Below are 27,312 nucleotides of genomic sequence, written 5' to 3'. Positions count from 1 at the left end.
AATAGCTCATGCTTAAGTGTGGTGATGTACCTCATTTATGTGATCTAATCTAAACTGTTTATATGTTCTACTGTCACACATGGACATACGTATGTACACATCCATTTAAGCTATAAAACTTAAGAGATCACAGTACACGGTCAGTGATTCCATTGTTTTTCCATTACTGTGATATATACAATACATGGTACAATTGACAGTCTCCAGTGTTGTGCAAGGTTTATCATTTAGATGTACAGGATTTGCTTACAGTATTGGAAGTAGAAAGCGATGTGCTGTGGTATGGAGTTTTGTCATCCTGAGTTGAGAAGGTTTTAAAACAAGCGGTGGAGTCGTGACTGAGTACTGCAGATCAAAAAGCTGCTGATTAAATATTTATTTCTCTTGTAACAGTGCTGTGTTTTGTATGTAGTATTTGTTTTATAGAAAATGTTTTCGCTAATGATGAGGGGACTGTCCATGGTGCTTGACACCTGCTTTGTGTATGTCCTGGTTTCAGCTGGGATAGAGTTAATTTTCTTCCTAGTAGCTGGTACAGTGCTGTGCTTTGGATTTAGTGTGAGAATAATGTTGATAACACACTGATGTTTTGGTTCTTGCTGAGCAGTGCTTACACTAGCCAAGGAGTTTCCAGCTTCCCATACTCTGCCTGGTGCACAAGAAGCTGGGAGGGCGCACAGCCAGGACAGCTGACCCAAACTGGCCAAAGGGCTATGCCATACCGTATGACGTCATGCTCAGTATATAAGCCAGGGGAACAAGAAGGAAGGGGGGGACGTTTGGCATGATGGCATTTGTCTCCCCAAGTAACGGTTATGTGTGATGGAGCCCCGCTTTCCTGGAGATGGCTGAACACCTGCCTGCCGATGGGAAGTAGTGAATGAATTCTTTGCTTTGCTTGTGTGCGCAGTTTTTGCTTTACCTATTAAACTCTCTTTATCTAAACCCATGAGTTCTCTCACTTTTACTCTTCCGATTCTCTCCCCCATCCCACTGGAGGGGAGTGAGCGAGCGGCTGTGTGGGGCTTAGTGGCTGGCTGGGGTTAAACCATGACAATGTGTAATGTGCTTGGGTCCAGATACTCCAAATGGCCTTATTATAGCCTCAAATGTTGAATGAAAGGTCCAGGGTCCAGCATCCTTCCAATGCAAGTGATTATCCTGTAAGAAACTCTTGTCCCCAAAATAAATCTTTTGACCTTTTGGTTTAAAAAAAGCTCTTGTTAGTCTAGGATGAATCTTGCCTACACTGGGACCTGGACAGGTTTAATCCAAGAGTAACGACAAGCTGAAAAACATTTTCAGAAGCTGATTTTCTTTTTTAAAGGCAACTGTCTAAGGTAACTGGATTGCAGGAGGCAGGGGTGGTGGTAATCTTATGTTGCAGGAGAAACATAAATTAGTGGGTTGAAAGTAATTGAAGAGGTCAGTTGGTCATGGAGTAGTTATCCCAGGGCTGCAGTTTATTCCATAGCTAACAACTGTGGGCTTTTCTGTCTACTCGTATGCCTAGATTAATATAGCAGTGACAAATTGGATAGATGTGGATAGCATAGCTGTGACTCTGAGATTCTTGAAATAAATTACATTTCTTATCATGCATTTTCAGATTCCCAAAAATGTGGTAGGTATAATAGAAAAAAAGTAGAGAGAATCCTGTTGTTAGCCAAAATGGAATGGAGGTTCCTTTTTTTTAAACTATAAGCTGTAAACTCTTTAAGAATAACAATGGAGAATAATAAAGAATAATTGTGGAGATCTCCAAAACTGTAGCTTACAGACCTTAAAAATGAACTGTAAACTTTCAGAAATATGAACGCTGTAAATCAAGGCTGTTTCATGATTGAATAAATAATTTCTGAAGTTTAACTTTGGAACATGTTTTATTGAAATGAAAAATAATTGTGGGAAATTCCTTAAAGTAGTTACAATTATATCTAAAGGGGATAAAATTATGCTGTTTTGTGGCAGAATATTTAATTTTGACCACATGTAGCTCCTCATTAATTTTTTTTAACTTTCTAACTCAATTTTATTTCTGTTGTTCCAAGCACAGGTAAGCAACCAAAGCCTTCAATCCCTCCTTTTGAAAAGGCTACCTATACTCTTTTAGTGTAATGATACGAATATCTAATAAGCGGAGTAAAAATCGAAGCTTAACAAATTTTTCTTTAGTTAGGGGATATCTGGTCTGACCTTGCCCCTTGCATGACTGATGGCTTTGACAGAAGTAGAATTTACTATCCCAGTTGGCCTTCAGAGATGTATTGGCTTCGTCAAGTATAGCCTGACTTTCCAGACCAATTTTCTGACTGGGCTTTCAGTCTCTCCTCTATTTTCTTTGCTTTTTGGCTTTTTAAGTTGCATATCAGTGGTGTCAATATGCATATAAGGTGACACTGTATAAGACCAGTACAGTGTGATTTATTTTAGTTAGTTCTGCTGAACAGGTCAAGCATACCAAATCAGTTGCACTTCAGTTAGCCAGGCAGTAAATCACATAAATAAAGAAGTAATTGTCTTTGAAAGTAGTAAAACCAACAGAAAATCAACTCCATCCCAACAAAATGGCAACTGACCTTTTCTTAGCTAATATTGCCCTCAGCAGCCACCTGACCAACAATGTAATAGAAGAGACATTGACTCTGATTGGCTTCTTTTCCTTCCTCTTCTGCTCTACCCTTACTTTTCCCCAGTTATCTATCTCCCCCAACTGCCCACCAATAGTCAAAGTATACATTTGTCACTTGTCTAGACCACTTGATCACATCAAGATTCCTAATAATTTCTTCTCTTTGTCCTGTAAATCAGTTGGGGTTTTTTAGAGCTGCCTATATGTTTTCCATTTACTAGTTTCATCCTAAAGAACAGGTGTTTAATTTTAAAGAAAAAACTTTCTTTAGCAATCTTGTAAAAACATAAAAATTCTAACAGGGGTATTCACCAAATCTTCATCTTTTTCCACCCATTTAAAAAGGTGAGCTAGAAGAGAAATGGGGGCTAAATTTTGTCCTCATTTTTGTCTTGAAAACACTGCTGTCTTCAGATAAATTTTGCATTAAGTGTACAAGAGCTAGATGGTATAAAAAGTGACTTGCATTTGTAAAGTAGGTGAAAGAAATTTGTAGTCTATAGATGCTGAACTGATAGGATTAATCAAATGTTATTCCATTCTTGCTGGAGAAAACCGTTATTGCAGCATGCAGGTCTCTCTGATGAAGCAAATATTTCATAGTATAAACTGTAAAGTTAAGTCAATTCAATTTGTTAGATTGGAAAAAACTTATTTTTTTAATGTCCATTGTTATTTTGGCATATTACTCATCTCTGTAGTTCTCTGCTATGTGATTGTAATAAACATTTTGCCATATTACTGCAGTTTTCTCCATTAAAAGGAAAGCTGGTTATCTGTAGTGAATGAAAGTATGAATCTTTACTTGATTTTACTTTTTTTTTTTTTATAGAAGCTGCAAAGAATCAATCCTCCTTACTGTTGTTCAACCTTACCCTGTAAGTATCGTCGGTGTCTTCTGAATTAGTTTCCTAGCAACATATGAGCTTTTTTTTCTGCCTATATTCTATGTGTCTACCTTATCTGTGCAATAAAAAGGAGTGAGATAAGGGTGATGTTTAAGACTGCGTTACTGCGTCCTGCACTCAAAGACTGCATTAGCAAGTTAAATAATAACAGTATCTTTAAACTCATACTAGGAAGATAGGTAGAGCAGGACGCCGAGTTCTGCTTCAATTTCTGATCTGTTGCAGCTCCTGGGTTTTTCTTGGTTCTGCCTCGGTCCCACAGAGTTACGTTGCTGTGTCAAACCAGCTGTACCTTAGGCAAGGGAGGGCTCTGTCTGCATCTCCAGCGCAGGGCGTGTGGAGGTGAGGGGAGAGAAGAGACAGACAGGAGATTGCATGAGGCTGGCTTGAAAGGGACTGGGAGAAACTGCAGCCCACCTTGGAGCTGGCTGATGCGACATGCCTTCGCACCTCGCTCAGCGGTTTGTGGGAGTGGGTTCATGACCTGTCAGCTCAAACCCATCTCCCATGAAAAAGGAGAGAAGCCAAGCCAGGGGAGGAAGCACATCTCTCTCTTCCCATACATCCATGCACAGCCTTGCGTACCTTGCAGGCTGCTGAGGGGCCTCAGCCATGCATCAGGAGTGATTTCAGATCCAACAGGTCCATTCAGCTCCCTGTTGGCTAGCCTGATACACAACAGTTTTGCTTAACAAGGGGTAATTGCATCCTTTTCACCCAAGAATAAGAGATGAGACGAATTTGACACAAAGATGTGAAAACAAGTTTATCTGATGAAGCTGCCAAAATATACATCTTGCAAATGCAACTTGGCCAGTGCTGTGTGGCTTCGTACTACTCATTAGCCTTTCTGGCTAGTTTAGAGGTAGTTGTGTAATTGTGCTGGTCCTGTACCCTTTCTAGAAGCCAGTCTGCACAGCAACTAAATCACAGGGGGAAAACACACATTCTACAGCAAAACCAGGCAGGGGCTGCCACGCTGCAGTACGACCACGGGCAGGAAGGTGAGCTGGGATCTGGCGGACATCAGCCACCTTAAATGAAAATGCAGGCATGGTCTGACTAAATAAAGAAACCTAACTGCCTTCAAAGCTTGCTGGATTACAGCCAGTGGTTTTGATCACAGAAAATATATATAGTATGGGGGAAAAGAATTCCTCACCCACGTGCCTTTTTTATGCAGGTTGCCTTATTTCATCCATTGATAGGCTTCATTCTTTTCTTTAAATATCAGGTGAAGAAAGGGTATGTGCTTTAGCTCAGGTACGCGTAGCCCTTAAAAGTGGACAGTAAGGTGTAGTACTACATGTCTGTGAGGTGTTGTGGCCTGTTGTTGCTGTACTGCTGGTATGAGAGCAAGCCTGTATGTACTGAACGTAAGGGAAGCTGAAACCCAAACAAGCTGTGCACTCCATGTTCAATGGGAGACCTTACAGCACAGGTACGGTCCTCCAGCCTTTGACCTGGAGAAGAAAGAAAGTCATGACGTGGTATCTTCCCACCTCTTTGGATTCAAACCCTGTTTGAGGCCTGACAAGGCAGAATCTGCTCCTCTCATTATGTAGCAGCAAAAGCTAATCAATAACTGAACTACCTCTAGATGTCACTGAGCTAGGAATGGCACAGAAACATTTTGCTGTCCTGTCAGCCATTTTGGGCTCATCTGCCCATCTTATACGTGTATTTGTGTTGCCCCACTCTGGCATGTCTGTCAGAGTCCCCAGCTTTACTTTAGCAGACAAAGCACACGTGTTTTTAGGGGTGATGGGTATTTTATCTCACATAGGCATGAAGATTGTCTCCCCAAGAATGTCCACAGAGCAGTCAGAAGATGTGATTGATGTATGCATATTGGTGCTAGCTTTAATTGACTGATTTTTATCCCAAAGTCAGGATGCTTCAGTGGCATGAGCTTAGTTGGGAGAGCCTTAACTGCAGGACTGTTGCACCCTGCAGACCTCCTTTGGTTTGTGCACTTTTATTGTACCTCCCTACCTGTCCATACCAGGGTCTTGTTGATTCATAGCATCCTTCCCTTATCACTTTCAAGCCCAAGTTTTCCTGCAGTGGAAACGAAGGTGTGTGTAGGGATGGGGAAGAGCTGGGATGCTGCCAGTCTGTGCAGCCAAGTTTAAGCCCTGAAGCAGTGCAGGGTCCCTCAGTTTATGCAAACTCTGGGCTGTGAAGTCTCCTGAGGACTCCTGAGTTGCCTTGAACATCTGGCCCATGCTGGCCCTCGTATTGCCACAACATTACTGTCGGTAGCGCCTGAGTCTGTTAGGTGGCATCCCGCTCAGCTCTGCCATCCTGGGTGTTGTTGCACTTCGGCTGTGTACCTGTCCTGGTCTTCTGTGCAGGGGGTCCTCTGGCAAATACATTTTGCCTTACAGTTTGGAAACAATATTTATGTCTTCAAAGATTATGATGCACATGTGTTTTCCTCTTTTCTTTAATTTTGCCTCCTCTGTTTTTCCTTTTACTATTTTGCCAATAAAATGGGAAAGATGAAGTAGAAACCAGACAAAAGAAAAGTAAGAGCTTTTAAATACAGACTGAACTTCTTCCCCATTCTTGGCAGAAATACATCTTTACAAACATTTCATCAATCTCTCTTCTCAATGGTGAACCTGTTTCTTTCTATCATTGCATGAAAAATATCTGCCAAGATGGATTACAAGAGTTCTGTTTCTTAATTGTTTTTATTTGCGGTATTTAGAGTGTGTTTTGTTTTCATGCTTTCAAGTAACCATCCTTTATGATTGCAGGTGAAAGTAGATGTAATCTAGATTTATAGTATTCTCTATTTCACTTAGTACTTTTTGAAAGCTTTTGCGGATCATTTTTGCTTAAGTGCATTCAATTTTGTTTAATGCTTAAACTCATTAAAATTTCATTTTAATTATGACCAAACCAAAGCATTAGGCTATCTTTTTCTTTACATCAATCTACAAATCTCTGCTACGTTGATACCACCACTGCTCATAAGGAGGTCACTGAACAGCTAAAGCAGTTGAAGCAGTTCAGAGTTTTGATTTCTGGAAGTATGGCATTTGATTACAATTTCTGACCATTTTATTCTGTAAATGGACTATCATTCTGATTGTTGCCTTATTAAGTTTCAAGCATTACTCAAATCAAATAACTTGCCTGTTTTTTGATATCTGTTCAGATTTTATGTGTAGAGATCATTTGATAGATTGCTTTCATGATTAATCTTTTAAGCTCCTTGGATGTAGTCCAGGCCTAGCCGAGATCTATGACAATTTTGCTGTGTATAAGTTCTGCAGTGGGAAAAGGATAAGATCTTTTTCTGTTTTGAAAGAGATACTTCTTGTTATAACACAGTTATATGTCTGAGACACAACGTTTGCAGAAAAACTATGATAAATATCACTTATTTATGGATCGTAATGATTGTGGCAACAATCTTATTGAGAGTCTCACAGTATTTTTCATGCTGCTTTGCCTTCTGGAGTCGTGTAACAGCAGCAACTACCATATCTAGACTTGTGGTTGTAAAGAAGGATATAAAAAAGAAACAGGTTTGTCACAAAGACTTCAAAATCTAAAGTGAAAAAGACTACCAAGGTGTAGTTTTAGAAATCATTTGGAAGTCAGACGTGAGCATTTTGAACAAGATTATTTTTAACTCCTCGAAGTTGCGAAGTTGGTGTAGCAATGCTGGCTTTTTTTCTTTGAATGTGTATGTTTTTTACAGTCATCCTGAGGACATTTTCCACGGCATAACTTCCACATCAGCTTTTTGGTATGGCAGTTCCATATATAGCTTTAATCCTACACAGGAGAGGATCACGGTGTGGTTGACAACAAACTTGCAATCGCTGCGTTGCCTCCTGGAAGGTGCTGACTGGTCCATGGCCACTGTCCAACTGCTCTTCGCTGTTTGAAGCAGCCTCCTCTCATGTCAGACCTGTGCTGCGCAGCCTTTCTTTCATCTGTGCCTGATGCAAATCCCAGTGAGCACTGCTGCTCCTGACCTTTCTTCCCGGAGGCCTCCTCTTAGGCTATATGGATTTTTCTGGAGTGTAGTTGTATGAAATACATGATCTTTTCAGCTGCGAAGACTGTGAGAAAATTCAGTGTGAGCTTCCATATTAGTTGTTTCAGCAAAGTGGAAAAGAGCCCCTCCACCCTTCACCCTGTCCATCATTTTCTCCTTGTAGTTCTCCCTGCCCACCCACCCCAGTTACCATTAGGTCTCTTTTCCCTCTTTATTAGCCCTTTCTCCCATCTCAGGTGCATTATCATTCATATAGTCCTTCATTTGTTCATTTTAGTCTGGGTTTGTATGGGGTGAAGGTTTCTTTCGTTATGAAAGGTCCTCATCCTTGCAGAGTTGTGGGGCTGAAAGTAGTATGGCATGGCTGACTTTTTTTGTACTTTTCTGCACTTGATTAAGAGCAGTCACCTGTGTATAAGAGGTAATCATGAATGTAAAGGAGTCATCCATGAATGCAAAAGGGCTGAACTTTGGAGAGGCAGGATCCCAAAAGGCCAATCGAGGGGATTTTATGGAGGACCTCCACATTTAATAAACACAGAGATAGATGCCCCAGGCCCATCTAGTCACAAGATGAGTTGTAATATCTGCACATTCCACAAAGTCTGAAGCTGACCTGTGGTTTCACTCGTGGTTTTTGGGACAATCACAGTAAACTAGGCTGTCGTTTACTGTAGATGGAATGGATTGGATTTTCTCAATGCCTGCATTAAAGTAAGGTTTGGCTATTCCTCCCCTTTCAGGTACATGTTAGATGTGTATGGGACTAATGATCAGACTGATTACCATCTAAAAATAGTAAAATATAAATAATGCAAATAGTAAAATATAATTGTCTATGATAGATCACCAGCTTTTAAGAGAGAAAGCAAATCTGACCACTATTTCAGCAATTAAATTTGTGCCAAGAGTTTAACAAACAAATACTCCTGATGATGATCTGTCAGTGCCCTGTGGTTATAACAAATTACTGCATGGTAAAATTTCTCTACATTATTGCTTCTGTGTCCCTACCTGCCCTTCTACAATGCTCTTGTGAGCCAGTGTAGTTGTTTCAGCCTTCCTCACAGCTATGAATGGCAGTATTTAGTTTGCCTTTGGGCATTATGTACTGTTCCACTTAATAAATTTAATTCTTCCTCTTATTCAGATTTTATTTGCTTTCTAAATTTTGTCTCATATAATTGCCTTTAGGGATGAACCAAAAAGTCAACACATTTTTGTGGTCATGCAGTTTTTCCTTCCTAATAAACAAAATATTTCATATTAAACTAATGACTAATTTTAAGTAACCAGCTTAAAATTGATTGCATATATACAATTTGTGGTTATTTAAAACTTCAGTATTTCTGTCAGATTTTGACACTTATTGTCACAAAGCAGGTTTTCTTTTCGCCTTGTGACTGCCCCATACTGCTGCCTTGTTTCATTTCTTTATGGTAGCTCAGTACTACCCTATCGTCTTCTAAATGCTAAATCCTTCTTTTTCTTGAGCATGAGTAAAGGTTTTGTTGTTCTGGCACCTCTACCGGCAAGAGCACTCAAAGGGGCTTTTGCAGCAAGTAAACACCATTTCACTTGGAATCTCCCCCAAATTACAGTTTACCTGCAAAAGCGGACAAAGTATTAGACATTCTTATTTTCATCAAAAACCAGTTTCCCTCAAAATGAAGGATATTGTTTTTAAGAGCTATCTGAAAATGACCTGCTATAATGCTGCTGGCAAAAGTAGGATCTAATTTTGAAAAGTCCAGAAAATGAGAAAAATAACATTTTCCAGAAAGCCTCCTCTTGTTATAGTGATCTCTCATGTTCTGACCCTGCTGATGGGATGCCCATTGATTGCAGTCCCTAGTAAGTAGGGTTTAAAGAAGGGTCTCAGTCTTCACTATCGTTTCCTCCAAGCAAATCTCTATGCAGTGCTTCATTTCTCTTGTTAGCAGTTTCTCCAGGTACAGTTGAAAAGATCAGCTGAATTTTTACTGAATTCTGCGTAAACAAGTAAAAATTATTTAAATTCCTGGTAAATTTGAGCTTTTAACAGGAAATAGTGCTTAGGCCACACAGTGTGAAGTTTGTGGGTTTTTGAAGTATTTTGACTCCTTGTTAAAATGTGTCCCCTCATTTTGCAAAAGTCACTCTAATTAAGCTGTTTTTATCTGTGGCAATGAAAATACTTCACTTGCAGTGATAAATGTTCTGCATTAGTGTAAACACCTCCTGCTTAAGGTCATTAACTGAGGATAATGGCTTCCATTTGGCTAAAGATGGAGTATCAGAAACAAATGAACCTGGCACTCTGGGAATCATTAATTGATAGCATTCTTCACCTACAAACCTGAAGACATTAAAATAGAATAAGCAGCACATCATCTTACTGATGCTTTGACAAGCAAGTTTCAACAATCAAACCCAAGTGTTTTCCTAGGTATTTGCCATACTCTTTTGAAACAGTTTCTTTCTCAAAGAGAAAATGTCAAGTGCCAAGTTGATGCAAAGGTCGAAACAATGAGATTGTGCAATTAAATGCAAAAGCTGTGCTATTACTCAAACCTTTAACCAGCAGAGAATGTTCCTCCAAATACCTGGCACAGCTGTTCAAGTTTTTCTTACACCCCTGGTTTATAGTTTGAAGCTTTTTAGAAAGCAATCTGCTTCCAGGCTCACCCAGAGTGTCTGGCAAGGGGCCAGAGTCCTGACCACGTTGCCATAGCAGAAGTGAGAAGGGAGGGAAGCCCCATGTTTTATGGCAGACCATGGTGTGCTCCCCTGGCTGTGCAATATGTACGTTAAACCCCACGTCCCGGAGGGGTTCTTGGAACTCACGTATGTTCAGATCTTTCAGTTATGTTGGACTCCCATATCACATTTTTGTAATAAAATAATCTAAGTGTTTATGCCCCTCGCAAGTGATTTTTGGGGTTGTAGAGAGGAAAAGAGAGAGGTTTTAGAGAGCGACAGAGCCACATAGCAGTTTGCCAGATTTGCTGTATGGGAATAACCTTGCCAGAATCCAGAAGAAAATTTGGCAGTCTGCCTGTAAAGAGAGGCCAGACTGGTGACTCATCTGCAATAAGAGCAAACAACTGTAAAAAGCCTCTTCCAGCAAGAAGAGTAAGTGAAAGCCACTCTTTTCCCTTTGCCCGTACAAGGGAGACCCAGTAGCCTATTACTATAGCTGTGCTGCCCCGTGGCAGTGGGAATCAACAGATTGCAGTCCATTACTTGGTTGCCTTATAGACTATCCCCCTTACACAATGCAGAAAGGGACTACGTGGAGAGAAGGGAAATTAGAAAAGACGTGTAGAATTACTATATTAATCATGATATTGTTGTATACTGTGTCTTTCTAGGAATTAATCTCTAGAGTACAATATGCTTCTTCAGCGTTTCCATGTCGTGCCTTCTTGCTGAAGAACTGTTTTGGGTCCCCTGCCCCGAGACATTAACTTTTTTTTTTTTTTAAACTTTTTTTCTTTCTTTCTTTTTGGTGGTTGTTTCAAATCTTCTGGGGGACCTTCTACATTTTTCAGCACTGGCTTTGGAAGCGGAGCTTGGTCTGATCATGGGGTTGAATTTTCTGTCATTTACTGTTACTGATTAAAAAGATGTATGGTCATACCTGCTAGAGAAGAGGTAAGAAAGAATGAACTGTAAAAGTGAAGAAGCATTCATTTTTATTTCTTGATTCTATTTTGTGCTCCAGGAATTATCGGATGGCTCTGATATTTCCTGGGAGAATGTGGCATCTTTCATTCCTTGTTCACTGGTTGATACTGAGCCTATGGTAATAGTTACCATGTTTTCGATGTGATAATAAATCAGTGGCATACAGAAATGAGCTAGAGACTTCTTCCTGCTAATTACTAGAAACAAGGCTTATGCATCACAAGAAAATAACTTCTCAAGCAGTTTCAGCAGGGATCAGAGACAACAAGAGCACGTGGCCTTGGACTACTCCATCACTCCTGCAGATTGTTAGTTGAGTCAAAATTTGAGTGATGGTGACAAGACTTGCTGTATTTACAAGGACTGCTGTCATGCCGCACTGATAATAGGAAATTATTCCAGGATCATAGTCACTGATGCCGGCACTAATTTCTCACAGGCAAAGCAATGTGAGTTAGTCTTCTCAGTATCCAAAACTAGTAAGGCCACTTCTCAGGAGTTAGAATAAGATTCTGAAAATTTTAATTCAGATTTTACTGGAACAAATGGACCAAAACCTGGCCCAAAGGAGCCCAGTGTTTTTCAGCCAAAGCCAGAATTTCTTCTGTTGCCCATTATCATGGGTATAGAGTTAGGCAATGCCAGAAGCACCGTGTTTGTAACTGACCTGAGAATAAAACTACCTTGCTTCTGCGGCTGAAAATGGAAATCCCGTTGACTGTAAATATTTAATTTCTTACTAAAAATGGGTTGTTAGTCAAACCTCTCAAATGGAGAGAGAATTTTTTTCCAAGGGCTGAACACTTGATCACAGGGGAATTAATTGAATAATGTAGTAGGTAAAAGTCAATTAGGTCCCAGAAGAAAATTAGGAATGTTTCTAGACTTATAATCCATGAAGTCCCACAAAGTGTCTGATCTATTGAAGGCAAGCCTTGCACAGGATTTGTGTAGGGGATACGTTCAGGGGAAGCCTGCTGGCCTGCAGGTGCCTTTTGGTAGTTCTAACCTGTGTTTTGAAGTGGACTAATATAGTGAGATGCCACTGCACTTGGAGAGCTCTCAGACACTTTTTTGGCAAAGGTTGCATGTATATCTCTAACTAGTGGATCATAGAATCATAGAACACCAGGTTAGAAGGGACCTCAAGGATCATCTGGTCCAGCCTTTCTGGCACAATCTAGACAAGATGGCCCAGCACCATGTCCAGCTGAGTCTTAAACGTGTTCAGCGTACTGGAGTCAACCACTTCCCTGGGGAGATTATTCCAATGATTGACTGTTCTCATTGTGAAAAATTTACCTCTTGTGTCCAGTCAGAATCTCCCTGGGAGTAACTTGTACCCGTTAGCCCTTGTCCTCACCATGTGACTCCTTGTAAAAAGGGAGTCTCCATCTTCTTTGTAGCTTCCCTTTAAGTACTGATACATGGTGATGAGACCACCTCTAAGCCTCCTTTTCTCAAGGCTGAACAAACCCAGCTCTCTGAGCCTATCCTCATATGGCAGGCTTCCCAGACCCTTCATCATCTTGGTGGCCCTTCTCTGGACCCTCTCCAGCCTGTCCACATCTTTTTTGTATAACGGGGACCAGAACTGTACACAGTATTCCAGGTGTGGCCTGACAAGCGCTGAGTAGAGAGGGATAATGACTTCTTTATCTCTGCTGGTGATGCCCTTTTTGATGCAACCCAGCATCCTATTGGCCTTCTTGGCCACAGCAGCACACTGTTCACTCATGTTGAGCTTCCTGTCCACCAGGACCCCCAGGTCCCTTTCCACAGAGCTGCTCTCTAGCCAGGTGGATCCCAGTCTGAGCTGCACTCCTGGATTATGTTTTCCCAGGTGCAAGACCTTACACTTGTCTTTGTTAAACTTCATAAGGTTCATGTTAGCCCACTCTTCCAGCCTATCCAGATCTTCCTGCTGGGTGGCTCTCCCTTCCAGAGTGTCTACTTCCCCACTCAATTTGGTGTCATCTGCGAACTTCATCAGGCTACACTTGATCCCGTCATCCAGATCACTTATGAAGATATTGAATAGCGTTGGGCCCAGTATCGATCCCTGGGGGACCCCACTTGTGACGGGTTGCCAGTTTGAAAAAGAGCTATTTACCAGCACCCTTTGGGTGCAGCCCATCAGCCAATTCCTCACCCACTGCACAGACCACTTGTCCAGGCCATAACACATCAATTTCTCCAGGAGGAGGCCGTGGGGAACCGTATCGAAAGCCTTGGAGAAGTCCAGGTAGACCATGTCCACCACTTGCCCCATGTCAACCGAGCAGGTCACTTTATCATAGAAGGCCACCAGATTTGTCAGGCACAATCTGCCCTTGGTGAAGCCGTGCTGGCTTTTCCCAATCACGTGCTTCATTTGACTTGTGATGGCCCCCAGGAGGATCTGTTCCATAACTTTCCCGGGGTTTGAAGTAAGACTGATGGGCCTATAATTACCCGGATCCTCCCTTGAGCCCTTCTTGTAGACAGCCGTAACATTTGCCTTCCTCCAGTCCTCTGGGACGTCACCTGATCTCCACGACTTCTCAAAGATTATAGAGAGTGGCCCCACAATGATATCAGCCAGCTCTCTTAACACCCTCGGGTGGGTGGCATCAGGGCCCATCGATTTGTAGGGGTCAAGCTCCTGTAATAATTCACATACTAACTCCTTCTTCACTGATGGTGGGTTTTTGTTTGCATCATCCTGGATTTTCATTCCCAATGCCTGGTATCATATATTATGCAAAAATTTTCCATTCAGTGTTTGAAGGAAGGGTCACTGGCTGGTCACTGGTTGGTGTCCGTTCACGCAAACAAGTTTGATTGACAGCAGTCAATGTGGAAACACTACAAGGAATTTGTATGTACCCTGAGAGCCCTTCTCATTGCTCCAGTCTGACAGTGTGATAACTTTCAGTATGTGCAGTATGCATCGGTGATTCCTTATATGTACGTACATATATATTATCTCGGGAACCATTATGGTTTGACTGTATTTCCATTTTTCAGTGAATGGTATGCAAAGTCTTGCTGTATACATGGAGTTCCCAGTGTGTGAGAAACGGAGAATAACTGAAAAAGGAAATAGAGGTTTTAACTTGAAATTGTGTGATATATCTTGTCATCATTTTTCCTTCCAGTCTCCTAAATCAGCTTTTATTAGTGCTGCAAAAAAGGCAAGATTGAAGTCCAATCCTGTCAAAGTGCGCTTCTCAGAAGAAGTAATTATCAATGGCCAAGTGTCGGTGAGTATTCAACTATTTAACTTCAGGAAGGACTGAGCATTTCATCCAAAGGTACGCCTCAGGGCTGGAAAGTGAGGGAATTATATGGTAGGAACACTGGTGACAGGCTTGCAAAGGGAAGGGGTTTTCTGTTTCTGAAGTTTTTGAAAGATGTGTTTTTAAAGTCCATTGGGCCCATAATATTGTGAAAAATTTCTCCCCTCTTAAAATATAATCAAAATGCTAGTGAGTGCATTTTATGGTGATAGCACATAGATGTCTGTCTTTATAGTCTTGATAGTGTTTGCTTGGGTTTTTTTTTTTCAGAGCAATTTTGTAGTAGGAAAACCCATAAACTCAAGAGAAGTAGCATGTCAGGAAAACAGATTAACATTACCATACAGACCTCTTTAAAATTTGTTTTATCTACTTGAACTTGTTGTTTCCGGCCCTCAGGGAAAGTCAGCCTCCCTTTGAGAGGCACTGAACTCCTCCTTAAACATGAACTCCCAGCTCATTTTCATAATTTGCCAGAACACCCTTCCACACGGATGTCTTTATCCAGCTTTCTTCCAGACGTAAATTGATACTGCATTGTGTCAAAAGCAATTTCTGCTTTTTAAAAACAAAAAAAGCTTTGCTTCCCTTCCTTTTTCCTGTTTATTTTACTATCCTTGTTATGAATCGTCACAATTAAGTAGCAATATTATATGTTACTCTTCTTAAATGGTGACAGATATTAGCATTTAATATCCAGCTATAAAAAGAATGTAAAACATCTTGATTGTAATTCTTACCAATGAATCTGCAGTGTCTGTTTTGTAGATTGAAGACATTAAATAGCTCAGTATATTCAGAGAAACAGTAATCTATTTTTCTGTTTTATTGAAAGTGTTTCAACTTTAGAGGTAGCATTTATTGTCAGAGAGAGAGTATTTAGCAAAAGAAAATACTCTAAGGCAGACATAAAATGTATGTGAACAGCTATATTTTTCCAGGAAAGAGACCTATAGAGTGCAGCAGTAATGAGCATGGCTAGACACTTGCAGGGCATTGCTAATTCTGCTTTCAGTTTGAGCCAACACGCTCCTTTTCAGTTGTTACCTTTCCATCTGAGTGATGTCCTTCTTTATAGAACAATATTTAGATTTCCCTTGTTACATGTTGTAATCTGATTCACTAATTTGCTTGGCAGGAAACAGTTAAGGACAATTCACTTCTTTTCATGCCAAATGTTCTGAAGGTGTATCTTGAAAATGGACAAACCAAATCCTTCCGGTTTGACTGCAGCACTTCAATAAAGGTGGGCTAGATATACCTTCATATGCAATGCGAAGAATGCCAGTTAACTCTTTTTAAGACCTTCAGTAGTTATAATTTACTTGGAATGCTTTAAGAACAAAATTACTAGTGTGTTCAGTTGGGGCCAGGCTCATAGTTCAGAAATCATGAGGTTTTGGTCCATTTTTCTGCTGCTGAAAACATATTGTTTTGTCAATGAAGAAAAAAGTAGAAGTGATCATTTTAATGTGCCTGGGGCGCAATTAAAATTGTGTAGTCCTATCATTTTGATATGCTGCCAAATACTAGCATGATTTGTCAGCAAAAGTCAGGAACTAAGAAGATTAATATGTTGGTTGCTAATTGAATATCATCTAGCTTGTCACCCAGTGAACTTGGGATGGGATATTGTAGGGGTATGCTGGTGATAAATTGCTCATCTCCGTATAATGCCCTCTATGCTTTCCATAACACATTTCACGTAGAGAAATAAGGAGATGAAGCCCTGGCACACAACTGAGGCTGCTAGGGAGTGTCTGTGACACTGTTCCACGTAGGTTCCTAAACCAGAGGTGTTGTCGGTGTCTGTCTGTGAGCGCCGTGGAGTAGCGTAGTAAGCAGCGCAACTAGCACTGTTGGGCATGCTGCTAGTCTCTCAAGCATTTTTGTTTGGGTGGGCTAGTTTTAATACATGATTGGTTACCAAATCTAGTTCACCGCATAGTAGTGTGCATGCTTGCAACACTGAGACAAGAGAGATGCATGGGTGGGAATGATCAGTGAAGGCGTGAAGGCTGGAGATGCAATTTTCAACTGCACTGCCAGCTTTTGCTGGCTTTAAGGGATTGTAAAGCTATGCGTATTTGAAGAAAGGCTGCTTTTCTGCTCACTGTGATTCAGCAGTACGCTCAATCAGTTAGAAAAGCAAGGAGAGTGATTTACTAAGGTAAAGAGGAAATTTACTCTAGTCTGAAGGCAAAACAAATGTTGAAGTTACACTTAAAAATGGGCTGCAGTATCTGTTTATAGCTCATATATATACCTTAGGTATAAATTGAGTGCAGGTAGTGGATCCAAGTCTCCCCTGTGCAGCCGTGGGATACTGAATTCCTTCAGTCCATTTGAGAATTTGCTTGGGTGAAGAATTAGGAGACATGCTTCATGTAGACAGTGAGGTCTTCATACCCTTCTAAGGCCCACGAGCCCACTTTCCAGTATTTTCTTTTATGAGCATAAGAACAACCAACCTGTTCCAGGATATTTTGCCTCTGAAGACTAGTCTTTGGCCATCCCATTACATTAGTTTTCAGTAGTTCTGTCATAAGTGTGTCATGTACTGTAAGACCATATATCTAATCTGAAGTCATTTGCATAGATACTCACGTGGGCTCAGCGACGTAGCTGTACTGATGTTGGAAGCCTGCTTTGACCTTAGTCATTCTGACTTTTTGTAGGAATAACTGCCTTTGCATCTAATTCAGGCAATTATATATTCCATAGCCTGCACAGCTATATATTACATACTCTTGCATGTACGTGTGTGTATATTCCTCATTGTGGACAGGTGGGTGTGGATTGCTGCTTCTTTTCCTAAACTGAGGTGAAGTAGATGTACCCCAGTTGAGTCAAGGCAAACGCGGTTTTTTCCACCCCTAGCAGTCCAGTAACTCACCACTTAACAACGAGGCTGCAACCAGTGCCTTACCTGCAGTCCTTGCTTTCCTTATTGCTGGGAGGTAGGACCTGGGCTGACTTTAAGTTATTGGATGAGAGGACAGGCTAGCAAAAAATTTGGTTCCTGTAATTCAGTGCCTATGTGCCTTAGCATCATATCTTAAAAGGTCCGAGACAGCTAGTGGAAAACAGTGCCATTATTTTGCCCCCTCTTAAAAACTTACATTTAATATTATGTCTCTTCATGTTACTGTTATGCCCCTTGTCTTTGAGCATAGTTTAAGAGTATAAACAAAAGTACATTTAATGTGTAAGCAATATTTCCCATTAGTCAGAATAGTATAATATTAACCTCCATTATTTAGAGTGGTTGCTTGCAATCCATTAATACCGTCTTATATTCTTTACGTTGTACAGAGTTGTCCCATCCTCCTACATACATTTTTCATCCTTCCACCAATTTGGTGTTGATTTTCCATAAACACACTATAATTGATCAATTAATCTTCCTAAACTATGTTAAAACACTTGGATTACAATTCGTCATGATCTCCTTAGTAAGTCCTATCCATCTCTATCCATCTGGATACTTATGTTTATCTAAAAAATGTTTTGGATGGATAGAAATGTTTTAATCTTTTCTCGAACATAATGTGAAACTATTTTTAAATGATGGGTTATTATATATTTCTTTTTCCTACTACATTCACTAAAGCAGAAGATACGTTGCCAGATGATATTAATACTCTGCATATATTTACAAAGCGTTATATGAAAGTAAAGTAGGGATTGGTCGGATGGTTTTGTGAGGAGGTTTGTTTAGCTGTTATTTTAGAAACAATTGTTCTTGAATTGATTACCCTTAGACGTAATCCAATGTGAAAAAAAAATAATAAATGTCTCTAAAAATTGGTATTATACTATAAATTAACACGGTCCCTGAATTTAGAGCTATTTTTCTGCACAGGTATCATCATCGTTGACTTTTCTGTCAGCATTAAAAACTCAAGACTGTCCATTAAACACAAGTACCAAGAAGTGGACTTGAAAAAAAAACCAAACCCTTGCCATAAGAACAATTAAAGGCCATTCATGTAATTTTTTTGTTGAACATATAAATTTGTTTTGTACTGCTGGGTGGCCCTGCCCCAAAAGTAAGTGAAGAGAAGAGCAGCAAGACTGTCTCTCGTTTGCTGATGGAGAGGTTTTATTTCCAGGGAGACAGAGAGATATGATTTAAGGGCCCCACAAGCATAATTTGCATGTTAAATTGCACAGAAAGTTGTCCCTTCACAGCAGTCCCATGCATATATTGTTCACATGCTTGTCTGACACCATCTCAGGGATGTTCGAATATAAAGGCGATGATTTTTCACTGGGTGAACATGTGTGATGTCCTGTATACTTGTCCAGAACAGGCACGAAACACGACCGTCCTCCGGTTTAACATCTGGGCTTCCACCCTGTGCTGTGTACATGCATGGTGCGTGGCAGTGAAGAACTGGGTCCCAAGCGCTTCATGAATTTAAGCACATTTTATAAATCCTTTGTTAATTAGGATGTCATCTTAACACTCCAAGAAAAGCTTTCCATCAAGTGTATTGAACACTTTTCCCTGATGCTGGAACAGAGGGTTGAAGGATCTGGAACAAAACTCCTTTTGCTACATGAACAGGAGACTCTAACTCAGGTTTGTGTAATGATATGTGAAAACAGATGTTAATGAGACTGATTAATCAGTAAATTATCCATCTTTTTAATTACTCAAGTGAGTTAACTGCAACATTTATAGTTCAATATTTTTTCATATCGTATATGGCCCGGCTAATAAACGTTCTCAACAGCTGGAAAATCAATGGTAACAATTCTGAGAACTACAGTCTGCCCAAATTCCTTTAAAAAACTTATTTTGATCTTTGGTTCCTATCTGATTATACAGGTCTGTATCTGGGTCACAGGAAATAATACGCTTTCTGATGAAGCCAAGTTTGGCTTGTTTACGTGGTGATACATTATGTCACTTCAGTGGTGATGAATTGTGACCCAGAAAATGCTGGTGTGACTTTCTTCCTTAGATCAGGGAGGTGTGACTAGAGGTAAAGTTGCTTCACAGTTCCCAGCAGAGGACTCTGATTTTAGCTGCTTATCATTTTGCCAAACTGTTTACCCTAAAATTTTCCATGATATTTCTATGTTTCAGGAGAATATTAGTATTTTTTAAATTTCACCTACATTTACAAAAAACGGAGAAATGAATTTTGAGATGAGATGGGGAAAAAATGTTTAAGTGCCTGAGTTCCCTTGATCGTGTAACTAGAGTCTGTGTAATGGTATGGAGGAACTTCATTTACCAATTAATGGTCTTTCTAGCATTTTCCAGCTTCTAAGCATTTAACTTTGCCATGTTAACATTCTTTTCTTGTGGATATAAGCTACCCAATGAATGCACAATATCCAGAAGTACTCGATACTGGCTCTCCTGGCCTAGCTGTCTCTCTTTGAAGTAATTGGTAAAATTCCCATTGAAATCAGAAGGATCAGAATAAACCAACACAGTGAGCTTATGAAAATCCCATTCAGAGCTTTTATTTGTACATACAGAGTATGCTTAGATACTTAGGAATGAGGTCAGAGACAACGTGAGATAAACAGACATTTTGAAAATTGTTAGCGCAAGACAGAGACTTCATTGGAGATTTTTAAAGTACAGTTTTATCATTAAAGATGGTGATTATAATGTACACTAACTCTCTAACTACATTAGCCTAATTGAATAAACTACATAAACTACATTAGTTCTCAGGGTTTCTTCTTTGAAGTTCCTGTAAAATCAGCAAGACTTTAATTTGCCATTATAATGTTGCTGCTGACCATGACTTACAATGGTGTTATTGGATTGTTACCCTTTCATCCAGTTATTCAGTAGCTATGCAGTGGTCCCCCATGAATATACCCAGATTATGGTGTTATATGCTTAACAAAGTTTTGCTGACCAACAAGCAAAGTGGTCTTTTTCATTTTTTAATGTACTGAGAGAGATTTGTTTTGGTTGGCAGTCTAGGGCTAGGTCTCTTAATCCAGAACAACCCAGGAAAATTCAAAAGACCCAATTTTTTGCAAATTGGTAGTGGGTTAAAACAAGCAAGAGAAAGGGAGAATAATAGCTGCTAAACTGTACTTCACCTGTGTTCTCAGTCAGTCTAAGAAATAAAATGTGACCTCTCCCCAAAAACCTTCTAGCTGGTCTCATTTATGAGTATTTTGGTGCTGCTGAAGCACAGCTCAGTTTGTATTTCACTTGGATGGGTTTCATTAAGGTCTGCTTTCTCTGTCCTTTCACTCTGGTTCTGAATGAGTGACTTCTGTTGCTCTGAGGATGAGTTGTATTGGGCAGTCATGCCTGTATGAGTCTAAAAGTCTTTCCACAAGATGATATATAATGTTCTTCTGTGAAGAACTTAATAAGGAGCCCGTGGCAAAGCTCTTTGCTGGATAGAATTATTTTTCTTGCTACCATGTGGTTCTGCAACAGGGTCACGGTGCCCAAGACTACAAACTATGTCGCACGACCAGGGTTGCCAAGCTCTGATATGATTATTGCACTGTCCTAGGTGACCCAGAGGCCAAGCTCACATAAGATGAGATGTCTTTTCAGGATTAGCTTTGTCCCAAAGGATCCCATTGATCTTTTAAGAAGAGATCCAGTTGCTTTTGAATATCTTTATGTACAGGTAAGTGAAAGCACGACCAGTATTTGCATAAAGGAGAATAAAAAGATAGTTGCACTCAGTGTATATATAGATTTATGTCTTCACATAGGAAAGTGTGGCTGCAGTAAATCCTGGTTTTTATTTCTGCTGCATAAAGCCAATTAATCCACTGGGGGAATGTGCAAATCTTTATCATCTGCAAAGTCCCCTTCCTTCATAAGTCTCTCCAAATAGTAATGCTTTGATATCTTTCCAAAATATATTTGGCTTTAGAAAAGAGTGAAGCTGAAGTAATTGCTAGTACTTACTTCTGGTACTGAAATATCAGACAGAATTGATGTCTGAAAAGGAACTTCCAGTAAAATGGATGAGAAAAAATATGTACAAGCACTGTTGTTCTCCTGGGTGTCTCACCAGTTAGAATCCTGCTATCCTGAGTCCAGACACACTGATACCATCCCAATGCTCTTTGTGAAAGAGGATTACTGTTCTCCCCAGGAAGGATGAAGAGAGCTTAGATCAAAATGCTCATGCCTTCTGCTCTTTGGCAGAAGTCCTTGTGTTCTTCAGAAGTGCCCATACCCTGGTAAGCATCTGACACCTGAGAGCAACAGTCCTACCTTCAGCATGGTCCTGCTTCTGAGTTCGGGGTTACTCTTCAGGCAATGTTAATTAAAAAAAAAAAAAAACAAAACAAAACTATAACTTATTTTTAGTGCAAGATTTTTGAACTTGATGCTCCCTCTACTGGTTCTTTGGCAGAGCTGTAACGATGTGGTTCAGGAAAGATTTGGACCAGAACTGAAATATGACATTGCCCTGCGGCTGGCTGCATTACAAATGTATATTGCAACTGTGACCACCAAGCAAACTCAGAAAATCTCCCTCAAATATATAGAGTAAGTTGAGAATACAGTGTGTTCTTTAAAAGTGAAACACTAGGAATAACTCGTAGATTCTTTAAGATTGTTCCTTTAATATTTCTATATGTATGCACCAATTTTAGGTTCATTCTTTGTCATTGAAATTGATTCAGGTGTGTTAAGAGCTGTATGGACTACACCTTTTGGTAATCTATGTAGGCATGTGAAATAGCCTATAACTGTAAATAAGATTAAGTCACTCATTTTCAATGTTTTAATGGTCAGATCTAAGTTTATATGGTCTGAATCCTAGGGGTTTAGTAGAGATTATTATAGTAAGATTTGGATGATTTCTTGGTACAGAAGATTGTAGGGTCTTAGATTCCACCTGAAAGATTTCTTAGATACAGAAGTATCCCAGTAAGCACCTGTTTTATGTTAGACAACATGTATTTGTAACTACAAAGAAAAAGAAAATTTCCATAGTGCAACTGTGTGTGCATCTGCTTGGATTTAAAAGAAAAAACAAACCACAAACTTTCGTTGGTTTTGCTTAGTTTGCTTGCAGAATGCAAATAATAACTGTTGCACACTCAATTTTGTAGTTTATCCACCTGAGGATCATGTTATATTGTATTATATTAATGAATCAGCAGAAATAATTACTTAGAAGTGAAGAGTCAATCTTCTATCAAAAGGGGTGCTTCAAGCAGAAAAGAAAGTCTGGTAAAAGGAGGGGAACTGGTTGGTTGAGGAGGGGGACGACACCAAAATACAGGTGACAAAGACAATGGTTGATTGCTTTGCATATTCCAGAAAAACCCTAGAAAATAAAATTAAATCTGACATTATGTTGTTAAATCTTCTGCAATTTTAATTCTATAATGGTACTTGCCTATGTAATTAAGTGGTGTTTAACAATATAGCATAGATTTTAAATATAAAGAAATTAAATTTCTTTTCTGAAAGGCATGATGGAAGAGATAGAAGGGATAGAAGTAAGATTATGTATCATTTCAAAGCATCTTTTTCATAAGTAATATGTAGTTTGAATATAGAAAATAATGTGTTATTGCAAAACTCTGGACTTGATCAACTCTCCTGTTTTCAGGCATTTATTCGCTTGGCATCATACTCACCAGTCTTTGGATAAATAATCATCACAGGAATGTGAAATTAAATATATGCGTTTTATTGCAGAAAAGAATGGGGATTAGAGACTTTTCTTCCATCTGCTGTGCTGCAAAGCATGAAAGAAAAGAACATAAAGAAAGCACTTTCACACCTTGTCAAAGCAAATCAAAACCTAGTTCCTCCGGGTAAAAAGGTATTATATTTGCATCTTAATGGAAAATATGTTTTAAAGAACAGAAAGGGTGGTGTGCATGGGAAACGTTTAAAATTAATCCTTCGGAGAAACACCTAGCCATTATATTTTCAGAGAATATAGACAATTTAACTTCTGATGCTCAGTACAACATAGCCAAGAACAATTAAAAATAATTAATTACACCCCAACTAAACTATCTTCTTACCTTAAGAATGCCAGAAAACTGGTTATTAATGCTTCATGTATGATAAAGATACATATTTTTTTAATTCATTTAGTGCTTCCTATTAATGGCAGACTTGTTACAAAAGTTATGGTTCTCTCTCTGATCCTCAGATCTGAACGACATTAACCTATGGGCCTGACATAAATGCTGTTTTTCAGGATTGTTTTCTGTTATGCTGTAGATGGTGCTCCTTACAGTAACTGACCCTCCTTGTTATTGTAAAATGCTTTTCTTAGCACTAAGGTTGAGCTTCAGCTGGAAAAAACATGTAGAAGACAACGTCTGTGAGAAATGGCTTTGTTACATGCATACAGCTGAGGCTGGTTTTGGACACCATAATAAAGTTTCTTTATGCAAGACATCTAGTCTCTCTTTGTAGTCAATGGAGAGAAACAGGCACTTCTAGGGAGCGATTCATCCCATCCCACATTAGGAACCAAAAATAGGTCAGCTGACTTGTGTCCTAGAAATGCCTATTTCTCTCCATGGACTATAAAAAGAACCTAAGAGTGACTAGTTGAGACATAAAATGAGTTGAATCCTGCTTCATGACACTTTGTTTCTGAACAGAAAAACCCCAAAACACCTGGTGCCTGAGCTAAGGGTCATTGGGATCAGCAGAAATCCTGCTCGGAGGTTTCAGATCACATCATGACTATGAACATAGCTCTGTGTTTGACCTGCGATGCTCAGGAAGAAAGGCCACCTTTTTGACTAAAGCATTGCATGTCTCCTATACTGCTGAAGCTAAAGTTTAATAATGCCAGTTGCTTATTGTTTATCCTGGTAGTGTAAATTTGCGTTTATTTTGGAAGCCATCGCTGCTGCAGGCCTTGCAGGTGATGTCAGTGGCATACAGTATGGGTTCTTGGTTAGAAGGGAGGTTGCAACAGTCCCTTCCTGCAGCAAGCAGACTTCATTGGTTTTGCTTCATTCTTTTCCATTGGAGCTTTGGAAATATGTTGTGTGCCCACCTGCTTTTTTAGCAGGTAGGTCTCAGAAACAAAGCATCTGAGCTCATCGTCACCTTCTGTCTCACTTGCAGGTACTAACGCAGGAACTGATTTCTTTCTGGGGTCTTCTGTCCCTCCGCATGAAGGGAAGCCTGTCATTCTCAGGGTTCTCCTGGTTTTTACAACCCCTGTGTATTTCCCCACTAACTGAACATCTGGTGAAGGGAAGGGGGAAGGCACTCCCACTAGTTGCTCTGCTCCGAATTAATTTCCTCCTTGGTGTCTACAGAAACCTTAGAACAGGGGCTTTTAAAATGCTGTTCAAGACCAAATAAGATTGAATTAGAAATCTAGTGGCTGAAATGAGAATAACAAATGAGATGAGCTTGTTTTATCTTATCTTTTAAAAGTCCAGATAGAAGTATTTCCACCACAGAGGTATAAGGTTTGCATCCAGACTGTTTGGGTGAAATGAACTGTTTCTTGTTTCCATTCAGTTTCATAAAATATTTCCAAGTTGTTTCTTTTTAAGTAGGTAGTTTAAGCTCAGAGGAGAAAAAGGAGATCAATTATAACATGTATTGCATGATATGATCCTATGTATTGGTGTACTGAATTTGGCTTTCAGATCTATTCCCTACTAAATATAGTGGAAGAGTTTTATTTAAATAAATGGGAAATGCAGTAATGAGGTGGAATAATATGCCATATGCCACAAGTACCTAGCAAAATATGATACACAGAGCTGACAAAAGCAAATTCTTTGTTCTCTTTCTCTGTATAGGTACATAAATGTTTAAGAACTGGTGATGATTATGAATGGAAAGCTGCTGTCTAGCCTTGAAATCCCTCAATGAACAGATGTTTAATTTGAGTAGTTTAACATTTTCCCTTCATTGGAGCAGTTACGATGTTCTTGCAGTGCTCTGATCTGCCCATACCCAAGTCCTCAGTGCATTTTAACTAAACAAGCAAGACCTTAATTTTAAGAATGGAACTGTTTCTCCTCATCTGAAACTCAAGCATCTAATGATTTAGTTTCAGGCTCTGAAGAGCTGTTACTGCAGTCTGTTCTCCTTAGACTACACAAATACATTTTCTTTCTGAATTTGGTAATGTGATGATTTCCACCACTACCTCTTACCCCTGTTTCTCCTTCCTCAGCTATCTGCTCTGCAGGCCAAGGTGCATTATCTGAAGTTCCTCAGTGATCTACGATTGTATGGAGGTCGTGTTTTCAAGGCAACATTAGTGGTAATATTTCTCTTGGAATAGACTCTGTCTTCTCTTGATTTTTTATCCAAATATCTTTTTGCAAAAGATGGACAATATAATTTTTTTAGCAGTTTAGGTTCTATTCATACACCTAAAAAATAATTGTGAAATTGAACCTAATCACTTTTTTTTCTCTTAACCTTGAAAATAACATCCCTGTTATAATTTGAATTTTTACTGAGGATTTAGACATAGGTTAGCACCCTTTTGGCAAATAGCACCATCCAATTAACTAAAGAATACTAATATTATTAGTCTGGAAAACTCTTGATGACAAAGGTTTTTTTTAACAGAAGCAAATTCCATCCTTCTCTCTGTCCATCTTACTGTCCGTTTAAAAACTACAGTACAGTCAATATCCAGGAGCAGATTCCTTTACTTTCCATTTTTAATTATGAATCAAGTATGCTCTTCTATATCGTGTCTTCTTAGAAAAACATAATAATCTTCAATGTAGAAATGCCATGCAAATGTAGCTCCATGAAAATGAAAGAAGGCAGTGGCAGTTTCTGTCACTATGCAGTACCTACCATGTCTCTTACTTTTGCTTTTTTTCTGCTAAAGCAGGGAGAAAAGCGTTCGGAAGTGACACTGTTAGTAGGGCCGCGGTACGGAATCAGTCATGTGATAAACACCAAAACAAACCTGGTGGCTCTTCTGGCAGACTTCAGCCATGTGAACAGGATTGAGATGTTTACAGAAGACGAAAGCAGTGTTAGAGTTGAGCTGCATGTCTTAGATGTAAAAGTAAGTTTGTTGTTGATTTATATTGGTATATCTTTAGATAACGATTTTGTGTTTATTTGAGTATTTGATCAAGCTATACTGACCTGAACATTTTCATGCCAATAATATTCTGAGGGCGTGTTTTTAGCTTTTTTTGTGGTCAGAGTGCATGTAGAGTATGGCTTGGGCATTTGAGACACTTACAGTGTACCAGACTGTGCTTTGAAGCACTTGTATTCTATTCTGATTTTTCTCTTGACTGACCCCAGGCAACTGACTTTGTTGTTGTCTTCCTTGATTTCCACGGTGAGAAGAGGTGATGATGAAACTGGCCTTCTTCTGAAGCTCTTTGAGCCCCTACAAGTTCCTTCTAGTGTAACAGACAATATTATTATCATTAGATAATCGCCAGCTGCATCAGACCAGTGTCCCCTGTAACCCAGTGGTTTATTTGCAAAGTTCACTGCAAGTAACGGTGTAGTGATTACCAATGAAATAAACTGTAAAAAGGCAAGGTTTTTTTTCTTAGCCCTCATAATTCCAGTTAAGTGTTTTACCTGACATAATATATTCATAGATGCTCTTCATCTACCTATAGTCATTTAATTTCTCTTGAATCCCACTTAGCACTGTGTCTGTGGCATCTAGTGGCAATGAGTGTAGTTTTGTATGTTATATTGTCCTGGTTCTTCTTGGTGTGTTTTGGTTTTGAAGTGAAAGAGCATTAATCAGGATAATCAGAGATTGAAGGAAGAGTTCTCATTATACTTGAAACTTAAATATACTATGAAAATAAATAGAGCCTAACAGTTCTTTTTGC

General features: G+C 39.5%; 1 protein-coding gene across 6 annotated transcripts in view; it reads left to right on the top strand.

The window, feature by feature from the left end:
- The window catches only part of FRMPD4 (FERM and PDZ domain containing 4), a 311,782-nt gene that overhangs the window by 269,324 nt on the left and 15,146 nt on the right, over window positions 1-27,312 (top strand). For all 6 annotated transcript variants that reach the window (XM_087758609.1, XM_087758611.1, XM_087758606.1 and 3 more), the window contains exons 5-13: window positions 3,465-3,510; window positions 14,371-14,475; window positions 15,650-15,757; window positions 18,968-19,099; window positions 21,021-21,140; window positions 21,882-22,018; window positions 23,183-23,309; window positions 25,656-25,745; window positions 26,331-26,513. In XM_087758609.1, the coding sequence (XP_087614735.1) occupies window positions 3,465-3,510; window positions 14,371-14,475; window positions 15,650-15,757; window positions 18,968-19,099; window positions 21,021-21,140; window positions 21,882-22,018; window positions 23,183-23,309; window positions 25,656-25,745; window positions 26,331-26,513 (1,048 nt within the window). The remainder of the gene's footprint in view (window positions 1-3,464; window positions 3,511-14,370; window positions 14,476-15,649; window positions 15,758-18,967; window positions 19,100-21,020; window positions 21,141-21,881; window positions 22,019-23,182; window positions 23,310-25,655; window positions 25,746-26,330; window positions 26,514-27,312) is intronic.

This window comes from Nipponia nippon, unplaced genomic scaffold (genome assembly GCF_047370975.1).
Source record: "Nipponia nippon isolate SJK-2023a ecotype South Korea unplaced genomic scaffold, ASM4737097v1 scaffold_2, whole genome shotgun sequence".
Lineage (NCBI taxonomy): Eukaryota > Metazoa > Chordata > Aves > Pelecaniformes > Threskiornithidae > Nipponia > Nipponia nippon.
The sequence above is the reverse complement of the archived record's forward strand: the minus strand, read 5'-3'. Positions and strand labels throughout refer to the sequence as shown.